The 13,912-nt window shown below is 36.6% G+C and overlaps 1 protein-coding gene across 3 annotated transcripts in view; it reads left to right on the forward strand.

The window, feature by feature from the left end:
• N4BP2L2 (NEDD4 binding protein 2 like 2) overlaps positions 1-13,912 on the forward strand; it is a 63,182-nt gene that overhangs the window by 46,060 nt on the left and 3,210 nt on the right. For all 3 annotated transcript variants that reach the window (XM_029210015.1, XM_029210013.1, XM_029210014.1), the window contains 3 exons: positions 7,639-9,395; positions 11,856-11,941; positions 13,280-13,325. In XM_029210015.1, coding sequence (XP_029065848.1) covers positions 7,639-9,395; positions 11,856-11,941; positions 13,280-13,303 — 1,867 coding nt within the window. In that variant the 3' untranslated portion in view covers positions 13,304-13,325. The remainder of the gene's footprint in view (positions 1-7,638; positions 9,396-11,855; positions 11,942-13,279; positions 13,326-13,912) is intronic.

Here is a 13,912-nt window from a genome sequence, read left to right on the forward strand (position 1 = left end):
CACTATTTCACTCTTTTATGACTAATATTCCATTGTGTGTATACACACACACACACACACACACACACACACACCCCACATCTTCTTTATTCATTCATCTGTTGATGGACATTTTGGTTGCTTCCATGTCTTGGATATTTTAAATAGCGCCTTTGCTCTTTTTTTAAATCAAGTTGTTTTTTGTTTCTTTGTTGTTGAGCTTTAGGAATTCTCTGTATATTCTGGATATTAATCTTTTATCAGTTATATGATTTGCAAATATTTTCTCTTCTGTTGGTTGCCTTTTTACTAAGTTAATATTGTCTTTTTTATTTTTGTTTGTTTGGTTTTTTGCGGTACGCAGGCCTCTCACTATTGTGGCCTCTCCCGTTGCGGAGCACAGGCTCTGGACGCGCAGGCTCAGTGGCCATGGCTCACGGGCCTAGCCGCTCCACGGCATGTGGGATCTTCCCGGACCAGGGCACGAACCCGTGTCCCCTGCATCGGCAGGTGGACTCTCAACTACTCCCCCTTCCCTCTCCCTACTGGTAACCTTTAGTTGGTTCTCTGTATCTTGAGTCTGCTTCTTTTTGTTATATTCACTAGTTTGTTTTATTTTTTAGATTCCACATATAAGTGATATCATACAGTTTTGTCTTTCTCTGTCTGACTTATTTCATTTAGCATAATACCCTCCAAATCCATCCATGTTGCTACAAATGGCAAAATTTCATTTTTTTTTATGGCTGAGTAGTATTCCATTGTGTGTGTGTGTGTGTGTGTGTGTGTGTGTGTGTATCGCACATTTTCTTTATCCATTCGTCTGTTGATGGACATTTAGATTGCTTCCATATCTTGGCAATTGTAAATAATGCTGCCACAAACATTGGGGTGCATGTATCTTTTCAAATCAGAGTTTTAATTTTTTTTGGATATATACCCAGGAGTGGAATTGCTGGATAATGTGGTAGTTCTAGTTTTAGTTTTTTGAGAAACTTTCATACTGTTTTCCATGGTGGCTGTACCGATTTGCATTCCCACCAACAATGTACCGGAGTTCCCTTTTTTCCACATCCTTTCCATCGTTGGTTATTTGTGTTCTTTTTGATGGTAGCCATTCTGACAGGTGTGAGGTGATACATCATTGTGGTTTTGACTTGCATTTCCCTGATGATTAGCAATGTTGAGCCTCTTTTCATGTGCCTGTTGGCCATCTGCATGTTCTCTTTGAAAAAATGTCTATTCAGTTCTTCTACCCATTTTTTTTTTTTTTTTTTTTTTGCGGTTCACGGGCCTCTCACTGTTGTGGCCTCTCCTGTTGCGGAGCACAGGCTCCAGACGCGCAGGCTCAGCGGCCATGGCTCACGGGCCCAGCCACTCTGTGGCATGTGGGAACCTCCTGGACCGGGGCACGAACCCGCGTCCCCTGCATTGGCAGGCGGACTCTCAACCACTGCGCCACCAGGGAAGCACTCTTCTAACCATTTTTAAATCGAGTTGTTTGGGTTTTTTTTTTTTTCTTGATATTGAGTTGTATGAGCTGCTTATATAAGTTGGATATTAACCCCTTATCAGTCATATCATTTGCAAATATTTTCTCCCATTGAGTAGGTTATCTTTTGGCTTTGTCGACAGTTTCCTTTGCTGAGCAAAGCTTTTAAGTTTAATTAGGTCCCATTTGTTTCTTTTTGCTTTTATTTCCTTTGCTTTAGGAGACAGATCCAAAAACATATTGCTACAATTTATGTCAAAGAGTGTTCTGCCTATGTTTTCCTTTAGGAATTTTATGGTTTCCAGTCTTACATTTAGGTCTTTAATCCATTTGGAATTTATTTTTGTATGTGGTGTTAGAGAGTGTTCTAATTTCATTCTTTTACATGTGGCTGTCTCGTTTTCCCAGCACCACTTATTGAAGAGATTGTTGTTTTTCTCCATTGTATATCCTTGCCTCTTTTGTCGTAGATTAATTGACCATACTGTGTAGGTTTAAGGAATTTCTAGTTTCTGTTGTTGAAAATTGGAGAGAGAACCCAAAGAAATCTTATAGGTTTTTATGACTTTTAAGTAAACTTTATGGTTATCCTGACTAAACCTAATTTGATAACAGTCTTTTAGTACTTTATTGAGTCACTTACTTCAATTTAATTTTTATAGAAACTTTCTTTCTTGTACTCATATTCTACTGATTGACATAATGTTTAATCAAACTATAAAATTATAGTACCATTATGATAAGTATAAACAGACTTGGGAAAAACTCACCTGACTGCTTGTAAATATGCAGCCCTTAATAATGGGAGCAGAAATGTGTAGTTGTACTAGAGAACAGCCATCTAGCTGCAAGCATTTTGTATGTCATTGGCATTAGTTATTCTATTCTACAGAGGCGATGGAAAGAATTTGTCATTGGTTAGGTAGAGGTCATTTAAGGGCATCTATATTAATCTTTACAACTCTGCAAGAAGGTAATGTTATCTCCATTTTAGAAGGGAGACCTGATTTGCCCAAGATCCCACTACTAGCTTATTACTGAACCAAGAGGACCTAGGCCTGGATTATTTCAACCACAGTCATTCCATAAAGCTGTGAGACCTCTCTTTTATAATCTGTGTATTTTAATTGAGTTTTACTTCATGTATTGCCCATGCTTCATGAATTAGTGTATAGGCCTCTGCAATAAGAAATAATGTTTCTGGCTCCCTTAATTATTTCCCTGATGAAGAACATTAAGCAATAACTATATATATATATATATATATTTTTTTTTTTTTTCTCCATAGCAGTCAATTTTGGCTTTATCTGGATGTTCTCTCACCTTTGTCTTCAGGTCACAGTTCACTTGGTCAGGTTAGCTTGTCTCTTAGCAACACTACCTTTCTAATTCTTAAAAAGTGCACTCCATCTGAACCCAGGAGCTTGGATTCTAAATCATTATCTAAAAAGCAAAATCTTATTAATCAGAGATATGTTACCATTCGTTCTTTCCTTATTTCTTCCTTTCTTTTCTAAAGCTACAGCCCATGCATCCATCTCTTCTGATTTCTTCTCCATGACTAACTTATATTTAGTGATGCTTCTTCTCTTTTAATGGTGCCATTCATCCCTAAGTGAATCAGCATGAGTGAGACATAGGTTTGATGAGCCTTTCACACTTTATAAATACATAAATACATCTATTGATTAGGCACATCCAATGTATACATTCTCACAGAAGTTATCACCACCATCACTTCTCTTATCTCCCAAGTGCTTCACAAGTCCCTGTTATTGCTTTGTTTTTTCTTTCCAGAAGTCCTGTTCCAAGTACTAGAACAAGTGTGGTCACTATATAGAGCTTCCATGGTGCAGAACTAGAAAAAGTCTCTGACACACTTCCTTATAAAGTTAGTCTTTGGATTTTCATACTTCTTGGCATTGTATTGTATTTTTAATTGAAATTCCAAGCCTTAAGACTTCTTTGATTAACTCTTTTAGCAAACTGCCTTAATAAATTGCGTGATCTCCTAGATTCTAATAGTTTATTTTTTAAGCCACCTCGTTCTTTCATGATCCATGTTAAATTCTCTGCAGGCATCATGAGTTTTCATCACTGGCAGGTCCTTTCTCAAAGTAGCTATCAGATTGTAATCCATTTAAAAAACATAGGAACCCTTGAGGAGTATTAGAGAAACCCTCATCTTTTCTACTTTCTAAATTCTGCTATAGGGACAGATTAATTTACTGGTTAAGACTCTGAGCTGAACTTTAAGGCAATTGATTTAGCAGCGCTCTCTCCAAACCCCTACCTTGTACAGGCTTCTGTGTATCAGCAAATGGCTACTTCATCCCTCTGATTGTTCAGGCCAAAATCTTTGCACTCATGCTTGATTATTATCTTTTTCTCATACTCTAACCAATTTGTTTTCAATTCCTGCTTGTCTTTCCTTCAAAATATATCCAGAATGTGATCACTCTTTACTACCTCTACCCCTTGACAAATGAGTTAACTTCAGGAGGAGCCCCTTGTGTCCGTTGGCCTAAGTTAATAGGCCACCTACGCTGGCCTTCCCGTTGGTCATATAAAACCTTGACATAAAGTTCAATTAGGGAGATGAGTCCTGTTCCACACTACCTTCTCTCACTTTCTGGTGTTATTCCTTGTTTGCTTTCATACAGAGGGAGAGAGAGAAAAAGAAAAAAGTCTCAAGACACTATTAGGGTAGTGATAGCAGGAGTCAGGGCCCACGAGCTGCTTCCCTCAAAAGGACTCAACTCTTGGCAGCATAAACATCTCTGTGTTTGTGCACATGTGAGAATTTGAAGATGAGAGGAGGAAGAGGAATTTGAAGATGAGAGGAGGAAGAGAAAGAAGGGAAGTGTAAAATTCTCCTTTTTAGTTGAGAGGCAATTTTGTATAATGGTTAAAGAGTATAGAATCTAAAGCCAGTCAGCCTTGGTCTGAATCATGCCAGTAGCCATGTGACCCTAGGCAAATTCTTCTTTTTTCTTTTTTTTTTTTTCCAGTTTTATTGAGAAATAATCGACATATATCACTGTGTAAATTTAAGCTATACACTATGATGGTTTCATTTACATACATTGTGAAATGATTACCACAATAGGTTTAGTAAACATCCATCAATTCATATAGATACAATAAAAATAAAAGAAAAACATTTTTCTCCAGTGGTAAGAACTCCTAGGATCTACTCTCTTAACAACTTTCCTAAATACCATACAACAGTGTTAACTATAGTCATTGTGTCATACATTAAATCCCTAATACTTATTTATCTAATAACTGTAAGTTTGTACCTTTTGACCACATTCCTCCAATTCCCCCTTACCCCAACCCCCGCCTCTGGTAACCACAAATATAATCTCTTTTTCTATGAGTTTTTTTGTTCATTTTGTTTTAGATGTCAAATATAATAAGTGAGATCATACAGTATTTGGCTTTGTCTGACTGATTTCACTTACCATAATGCCTTAAAGTTTCATCCATGTTGTCACAAATGGTAGAATTTCCTCATTTTATATGGCTGAATAATAGTCCATTGTATATATATACCACAACTTCTTTATCCATTCATCCATTGATGGGCACTTGTTTCCATGTTTTGGCTATTGCAAATAATGCTTCTGTGAACATGGGGTACAGATACCTTTTTGAGTTAGTGTTTTTATTTCCTTTGCATATATCCCCAGAAGTGGAATTGCAAGATCATATGGTGGTTCTATTTTTAATTTTTTGAAGAACCTCCATGCTGCTTTATATTGTGGCTGTAGTTGGGAAGATTCTTCAGCTTCTCTTTGTTTCAGTTGCCTTTTTGAGTTGGGGGTAAAACTAGCATTTGCCTTACCAAGTATGGTTATTGTGAAGATTAGGTAAGTTAGTACATGTAAAGCAATTAAATAATCTTAACATATAGTGAGTGTGCACTGAATAGTTTTTTTTTTTAAAGCCAATTTTCAAAGTAGCATTGTGAACCTTGTAATTCCTGGTGGCATAAGGAGCTATAAACACTTATATGATGAACCATATCTAGGAACCCCATTTCCATAGATTAGAGTTCTCCTTCCTTGTGCACTAGAGAGCTGTTTAAAGGGACAGTGGCTGCACATTAAGTGCATTCAAGTCCACAGAGTCACCAGTCCTGGAGTGAGTCTTAAGTCCTTAGTATTTTACCATTTAGGCCAACAAATAAAGCAACAACAAATTCAGCTCATTCTTTTCCTCCTTTCCCTGCAACAGGATGGTTCATGTTTGGGTGAAGACAGTGGAGTTTGTTTTTAGGATGACAGACTAGTCTGCAGTATGCATTTTATAACTGTGACTGCACTTTAGACTTCAACTAGACCTTTCATTGGAGTCAGATAGAACTGACCATGAAGGAGAGTTACTGCCAAAGTTGACATTCTTTACTCGATATCCTTTTTATAGATACCATCTTAACTGCTTCTCAGTAATTTACTGTTTCTTAATGTTCTTCTTTTTAAAAAAATTTTTAAATTTAATTTTTAATTGAAGTGTAGTTGATTTACAACCTTAATGTTCTTTCTAAACCAACATCCAGGAATATATAAACAAGGGCAGCAGCAATTAGTTGACAAAGAACAAGGTATTCAGGGATCCTGACTATTGAAAATTGCCCAGCAGCATGGGATGGAATAAACCAGGCCAGAGGCTGGGGCAATTTTCTTTTCTTTTTTTTTTTTTTTTAAAGAAGATGTTGGGGGTAGGAGTTTAGTAATTTATTTATTTATTTTTGCTGTGTTGGGTCTTTGTTTCTGTGTGAGGGCTTTCTCTAGTTGTGGCAAGTGGGGGCCACTCTTCATCGCAGTGCGCAGGCTTCTCACTATTGCGGCCTCTCTTGTTGCGGAGCACGGGCTGCAGACACGCAGGCTCAGTAGTTGTGGCTCACGGGCCTAGTTGCTCCGCGGCATATGGGATCCTCCCAGACCAGGGCTCGAACCCGTGTCCCCTGCATTAGCAGGCAGATTCTCAACCACTGCGCCACCAGGGAAGCCCTGGGGCAGTTTTAATAAGTTCTTTTGTCCAATGCCCAGCCAATTGGCCAACTTCTCTTTTCCTCGTTATCTCTTTCTGCTTCCGTGTTTGTTTGTTTAAGTGTTTATTTTCCTATTCCTCTACCCTGGATTTTTTTCCTCAGCTGTATCTATTGTCCTTCCTCTACTACATTTTACTATGTTTCCATCTGTACATTGTGGAAGAGAAGATAATTAAACCTTTATATCCTAAATTAGAAAATTTCCTAAATCCTCCTTTTTCTCTCAGGATCAAAGATTGCCTTCAATTAACTTTGCCACCATGAACTTTTAGTGTGCTTGATGAGAGCATTATTGCTCGTTTGGGTGGGATAACTTTTCACTGTGGAATTGTCCCTGGCATTGCAGGATGGTTAACACCCCTGGCCTCAGTACCAAGTGCCAGTAACACATTTCCAGTCATTGAGACCACCAGAAATGCCTTCACACATTTATACACACCCCACAAAGTAGTGGTGGAGCCTCTGGTTTAGAACCACTGCTCACTAGGCAGTTGGAAGCATATCATCCCAGTACTGAACTTGGCTGCTCATTATCAACTGTTCTTTACAGTTTGACGGAGCACCTTAATTGCCAAAGTTTTTATGTCTAGAGAAAATCTAGCTATTTGAGCCATTAAGGCGGTGCCATTTACACTATACCCGTCACTTTTCACTTTTCACTTTTCAAAATTCAAGATGTTGGGATAACCAAGTTGTTTATTGGTAATATATATATATATATATATATATATATATATATATATATATAAAGTTTCTTAGGGAAAATATTAGGCTTTCATAAAGTTATTGATTTATGAAATGAGTATGTGAAAATGAGTTGTAAGTTTCTCAAAGTGTATTCACTTTTATCGGGTTGGCCAAAAAGTTCGTTTGGGTTTTTCTATGTTATGGAAAACCTGAAAACAAACTTTTTGGCCCACCCAGTCATTTAGAGGATTAAAGCATATCTCTTTCAAAGGTGATTTTTAAAATATAGTTCAAAGTGGACACACACTTTAGAATCTCTTATACTAATGATTTGTATATCTGCACATTGAGTATAATATTTTCGTTTATAATGTTATATAAGTAATTAAGTTATGAATTTCTTAATTCTTTTATGTTTCAGAGAAAGAGATTTGAAGAAAACTGGGCACAGGTTCAGCAAAGCCAAGAAGAGAAACAGAAAAAGAAACAAAAAGCAGAACAGTCATAGTAAAATCATGGAGGAAAACTCATTTGAAACCTTAAGTTATCTTACACCAGAAGATCAGGACCCATCTCAGAATGAAGAGGAAGACTTAGAAGAGACCAAAAGAGAATCAGAGTGTTCCTTAACAGGTGGTCTGAGAAATGAAGTAGGAGATTTTGTGAATGTCCATAAAGATGAGAGACAGGAAAACATAAATTTTGAAAACAGTTTGCCCCATGTTATGTCTGTAGTTGAGTTGGACAATACACCAAAGAATTTCCTCCCCAAGGAAGATGATGACTTGTTTCTAAATTTGTCATTGATGCCAAATGAAAGCTCTGTTGCTTATTCAACAGTGACTCAAAATCTCCCGTATGTAGCAAATGATGACTGCCCTGGCACAAAGATAGAAAAGCATATAGAAAGTAGGGATATCATGGCATTACACATCCAAGACCGATTTGTTGAAACCCCGTGCTCATTTATGCAGAAGAAAGAGATGGTAGATAAGAGTCTCCTGAATGAAACAAGTCTGTACCATCAATATGGATCCAGTACTTCAGATAAAGTTTTAAGAAAGGAACAAGGAGTAAATACATCTAAAAACAATTACTGGGCTTTTTTCTCAAATGATTTCTCTGATGAAGAATTACAGTTGGGCTCTGATAGACAACCCTATTTTGGTAGCTGGCCTGAGGGACCTAATAAGTTTATATGTGAACAGAGACCAAAGAGAGATAGATGGCAAAAACTGGCTCATCCTGACAACAGGAGACAATTGATTAAATTGATCTCTCCTTCTGAAGGAGCATCAGGACCAGGAAACAGTCCTGAAACATTGATAGAAGAGAAGCTATCGATAAAAAATGATTTGTCACCTCCAACTGAGAATATAGATTCAATCATAGAAACAGAGACAAATATCTTTGGAAGCCACTTCCTTAAGCTGGATAGTGTAAAGAATGCCTTACACTCAACAAAGAATAAAAAAAGGAGGCAGAAAAGGATTTTCAGTTTGGCACCAAACTTTAACTTACTGGGACAGAGTCATATCAATGTAAAAGAAATGGGAGAATGTGAATTGTTAACAGAAAGCCATGGAATAAAAATTATTTTGGAAGAAAAAAAAGATGTAATTTTAGAAATAAATAATGAAGAAGAGAATAAGCAAAACATTATGACCTTCAATCATCATCCATCATGGTTTTACTTTGACATTGTCAAAGATTCTCTTCTAAATGTTGGTGGACAATTTTATTCTCATTACCTGCTGTTTAATAGACTAAGGCACTCTGTGTATTTTTACAAAAGCCCCATTCCTTCTCTTATGCTACAATATACATCTAGCTTTTGGAAGATATCTTTTACAAGCAAGAAACCGTTTTTGACTTCCAACTCTCAGAGGAGAGTAGATGATAAACTAAATGATGTAAGGTTCACTTCTTCAGAAATTTTAAGTAGCCCACCTGATACTTTGTACTCTTTTAGGGTCACTTCTGATCTTCACTTTTTAAATGAAAGTTTTGGTGAAAAGCTAGAGACATGGGAAGAACCTAAACCATTACAGTTCTCAGAAACAGAGGATAACCAAGATGTAACAAGCACTGACTACTTTGATTCCCTTGAGCTACCATTATCACAAGAGTTTGCCTTTCAACTAGTAAAGCTTTTTGGATCTCCTGGAGTTCCAGTGGGTAAATTGAGTTTATTTGCTACAAATAAAAAGTCCAGTTTAACATATGTGAGTGATATTTGCAGTGTTTCTACCTCATGTTAGTGATTTCATGCAGTTAATTGATGTTGTGATACTTTTCCGCTGTGGAAGTGGAGGACACGTAGCAAATGGTGCTCGGTGGAGTCATGCCCCACCCCCCCACCTCCACAGCCAGTCGTCTGAAATGTCTTTGAGCATGTTGAATACTTGGACTCTCAGTTTCAACAGACAGTGGGAAGAATGAAGAATGAGACAGGCAAACAGTGATTATGTGACAAATAGAGATGTACTGCTTTCTTTAAGAAAAATCTTTCTGCTTTCTACATTTCCCTTGTTTGGCGCATGGCCCTTTCCTTTCTCATTCACATTATAGCTCATAGATATGAGAATAGTAAAAGGGGGACAATGAAGATTAAGTGATGAAAAAAATATCTGAAATCAGTTGAATTTAATTTTTAAGAACTGAGAAGGGTACTGAAAAGAAGGTTAGGAAGGAGTCTGACTGGTTGACTTGAAAAGTTCCTTTGGGCTCTTAAGATTGTTGTTTTTGGAAGTGAAAAATCTACCTGTGAATTAAAAATGAAAATATGATTTTTTAATATTGTAAGTAAAATTCTAAGTAAATTTCTGCTAAATAGTATGCCTGTGCAAGATGCTAAATATCTTAAAGAGGAAATGAGGCACATATCCCAACTTTTCCTTATCTGTAAGCCAATTGCACGTGTTAATGACTTCATGCAATTGCATGTGTCCCCTTCCTTGGGGACAGAAGCTGTAAGAGCCAAGAAGTAAAGCTCCAGTTCCTGCATCCTGTATCTTCCTGATATTCTTTTTCTTCTGTACTTACCAGGGAGCCTGGGGTTCTCTAACAGCTTGATTTCCAGTGTTTTTTACTTTGCTCCTAAACTTCTGCTGTTCTGGACAAGCTTGGTCCACTCAGCTCAGACCCAAGATTAGCTAAGTCTCAGAGTCAGAGGAGTCACAACTATCAACCTGTTCTGGCATCATGTTTATCATTTTTGCAAACTTTGTGAATAATCACATCGTAACTGTTTGCTGCAATTTTCTGTCCTCCTAGATGCACCAAAGAAACATACCAATTTTAAAAATTAAACTGTATTTGCTTTGGAGAATTTAAAAAGATAATGGAAGTCATTTTAAGTTGGGAATATTAGTCCAAAGTCCATATTCTGAAGTCATATGCAAAATTCTTTGTGGCATTTTGTGCCATTTTTCTGGGAGAAAGTCCATAGATTTTAACAGCTTCTCAGGGACGTCCATGACCCCAAAATATTAACAATCACTGCCTTAGATTGGCACCAGAAAGCATGAAGGCACTAGTGGGAAAAGATTCTAAACCTCCTCCTTTGAATGCACAATACTATCATAATCAACAATAATGATCCAGCATCCATTAATTAAGCTTTGGAAAGCTTTTTAGAGGAAATAGACCTCATTCATCAAGTAGCTTACCTTCTAAATGGGGAGACAAGACTAACACAAAACAAAATTATTGCACATAGAAAATATAAATGAGAAGCTTATGAATATTTTATGAGTGAGGTTAGCTGTGCTAAAGGGATTGTTGAAGAGAATATGGGGTTATGGTTTTGTCTGGGATGGCTCCAAATGGAAGTGAATTATAAGCAGTGCTTATACAAATATGACTTAAAAGAAAAACAGGGAAAGAATTTTACGTTTGGAAATGGTGTATGCTTAAAAAAGGAAAGGAGAAAACTGGAAGTGGAGGCTGTAAACTAATTCGTTTACCTAGGTTGGACATGCAAAGCTCTGGTGTATCTATGACCTTGTAAATAAAACAGGGAACTCAAATGAATTCTATTATTAGGAGCTCTGCAGACACAGTGGGATTATATAGTAGAGTCATACATAGGCCTGAAGAAACCAAACTACCCATGTTGCTGGGGATATGCGAGTATAGGAAAAATATTTTCTGTGGTTTGGTATGGCTGATAGGTATAAATCAATGTTTGGACTTGCTTATGAGCATCATAATTGTAAGGATTTTTTCTCCCAGACACTCTTACGTGGAAGGAGCAATTTGCAAGAAAACTAAACTTGCTGTACTTGCAGTGTTTTATACATGTCACAGGAAAGGATGTCTACCTAAATTTTATGCCCTGTGACAGTACCACTTGAAGCTACTGATGTGTATATATTTGTACTTACATGAGACTATGAACTATGATACATATCACTTTACATATATACATAAGCATTTTTATTGAGTCTGGATAGTGTTTACTAACAGAGATCTGAGACAGGCTAACTCCTGCTTTAGCTATCACTGAAATATCTTCAAAACCAGGCTTTTATCATTATGGTGGTCTAGATATCATGTTTGCATGTCTTCATATTTAGGGTAAAAATATGTGTGACATTAGAGATGAAATTTGTTCTTTTTTTTTTTTTTTCACAGAATCTTTGTTGCCCGACGACTGTGTGGTTCCTCTTGACTGGAAGACACTGAAGATGATCTGTTTGCAGTGGAAGACGTCAGTAGAGGTATATTTTTATGGCTTTCAAAGCAGACCTTCTCTAACTGGTTTCTTTTTTTTATTGATTTTTAAATTTTTAATACAATTTTTAAAGGTTACTTTCCATTTACAGTTATTATAAAATATTGGTTATATTCCCTGTGTTGTACAATACATTCTTAAGCCTAGCTTATACCCAATAGTTTGTACCTCCCACTTACCCACCCCTATATTGCCCCCGCCTCCCATAATCACTAGTTTGTTCCCTATATCTGAGTCTGCTTCTTTTTTGTTTTATTCACTAGTTAGTTATATTTTTAGATTTCACATATGCAATATCATATAATGTTTGTCTTTCTCTGTCTGACTTATTTCACTTAGCATAATGCCCTCTAACTAGTTTCTTAAAAAAAACAAAAGAAAAAAGAAAACCTGTTCCATCAAATGTAACATGAAGAGCTACATCCATTGTATTAAATTAGAGAAAGAATGTATGTGGATGGGTGGATAATCTATGCATGTTTCTTTCAGTTAGTCCCAAACAGAAAGTTGCATTTAATTCCCTAACTTTGTTGTAGTGTAGGCTGGTATAAGGGCCAACTGTGGGTGACTGAGGTCCCCGTTTTGGGAGAGTCATTTATTCTTCTTTACATCTTTTTCTCCTGTCCAGCCCTCAATCTTATCTTGTTATAATAAAGTAACAGCTACAAATTAGATTCATATTTACGTGACTTGGAAGCACCTCATTATTGGTATGTTCTGGTGGTCCATGATGGTTCTGACAGGCTGTTAATTTTCGAGGTAGCTGGAGGAGGACTGGTTGGGAAGGTTAGAAAGGTAACAGAAACTCTGGAAAATCCAGTACTCTGTGTAATGTAATGAGGAGAGGGTGGCTGGTATTCTGTTTACATTAGTTGATAGTGACTTAAATGTGCCCAAAGGCAATGCCAGAGGTACATTTTGAAATAAATAGTAAAATCAAGGTTTGGTGAAACATAGAATTATATAGTTCAGGATAGTAGGTATTTCTTAACTGTTCATATAAACACAGCTGTGGGAAAAGTAGATTTGTTTGTGTGCTCAGGTAGTAAAATCAAATACATTTTTCTACATATTTCTCCTCATTCCCATGGAGACCTTTTTCCTACCTAAACATACACACACACACACACACACACATACATGCACACACACACGCATACACACACGCACACAGCAATAATTTAAATGTTTAAACTGACATTTATGTTTATTATGTTTTTTTCTCATTTGGAGAGTGTCCCTATGTGAGTTAAATGATGGTGCAAACCTAATCCCAATGGCAAATATTAATCATTATTATATGTATTTTAATTATGATTTCTAGAAAAGACAGAAGAAGATTGGTTAAAAAAATGAGGATTCTTTGAACTGTAAGTACAACTTATTCCAGAGACCTCTATATGATCAGGAGGAAATGGATGTTGACATTATTTGGTTGTAATAGTTCATATGTACTACAATTGAAGAGTAAATATAAAAAATGTAGTCTGTTACCATAGCAACTCTGTGTGCTATTGCACGTGATGTTTTTATTTCCTTTAAATGTAGATCTTTTTATGAAATACAACAAAGCTTAGATTGTTGCTGCCAAATTTATTTTCCAACTTTATTAGTTAGAATATATTATAGAGCATTCTGTCAACACACAGTTTATGAGGGATTTCCACCCCCTCACCCCTCACCTCCACCCAGATTGATAATGTGATGATGTCTGGGAATTAGGGATATAGGTTATATTTAAATATTAAAAGATTCTCTAGGAAAAGAGGTAAAACATGTAGACAAACTCATGTTTTAAACTTGACATCAAGTGACATTAAAATAAACACATGGCACTATTTTTTCAAATGCCTAAATTATGAAATAAACACAGCTGCTACGATTTCAGTATGTATCTGTCTGCATTTGATAAGAATTGAATGTACTCTGCATTTACCATATGTTTTCTCTTTTCATT

Source organism: Monodon monoceros, unplaced genomic scaffold (genome assembly GCF_005190385.1).
Source record: "Monodon monoceros isolate NGI ecotype Baffin Bay Population unplaced genomic scaffold, NGI_Narwhal_1 Super_Scaffold_8, whole genome shotgun sequence".
NCBI classification, from domain to species: domain Eukaryota; kingdom Metazoa; phylum Chordata; class Mammalia; order Artiodactyla; family Monodontidae; genus Monodon; species Monodon monoceros.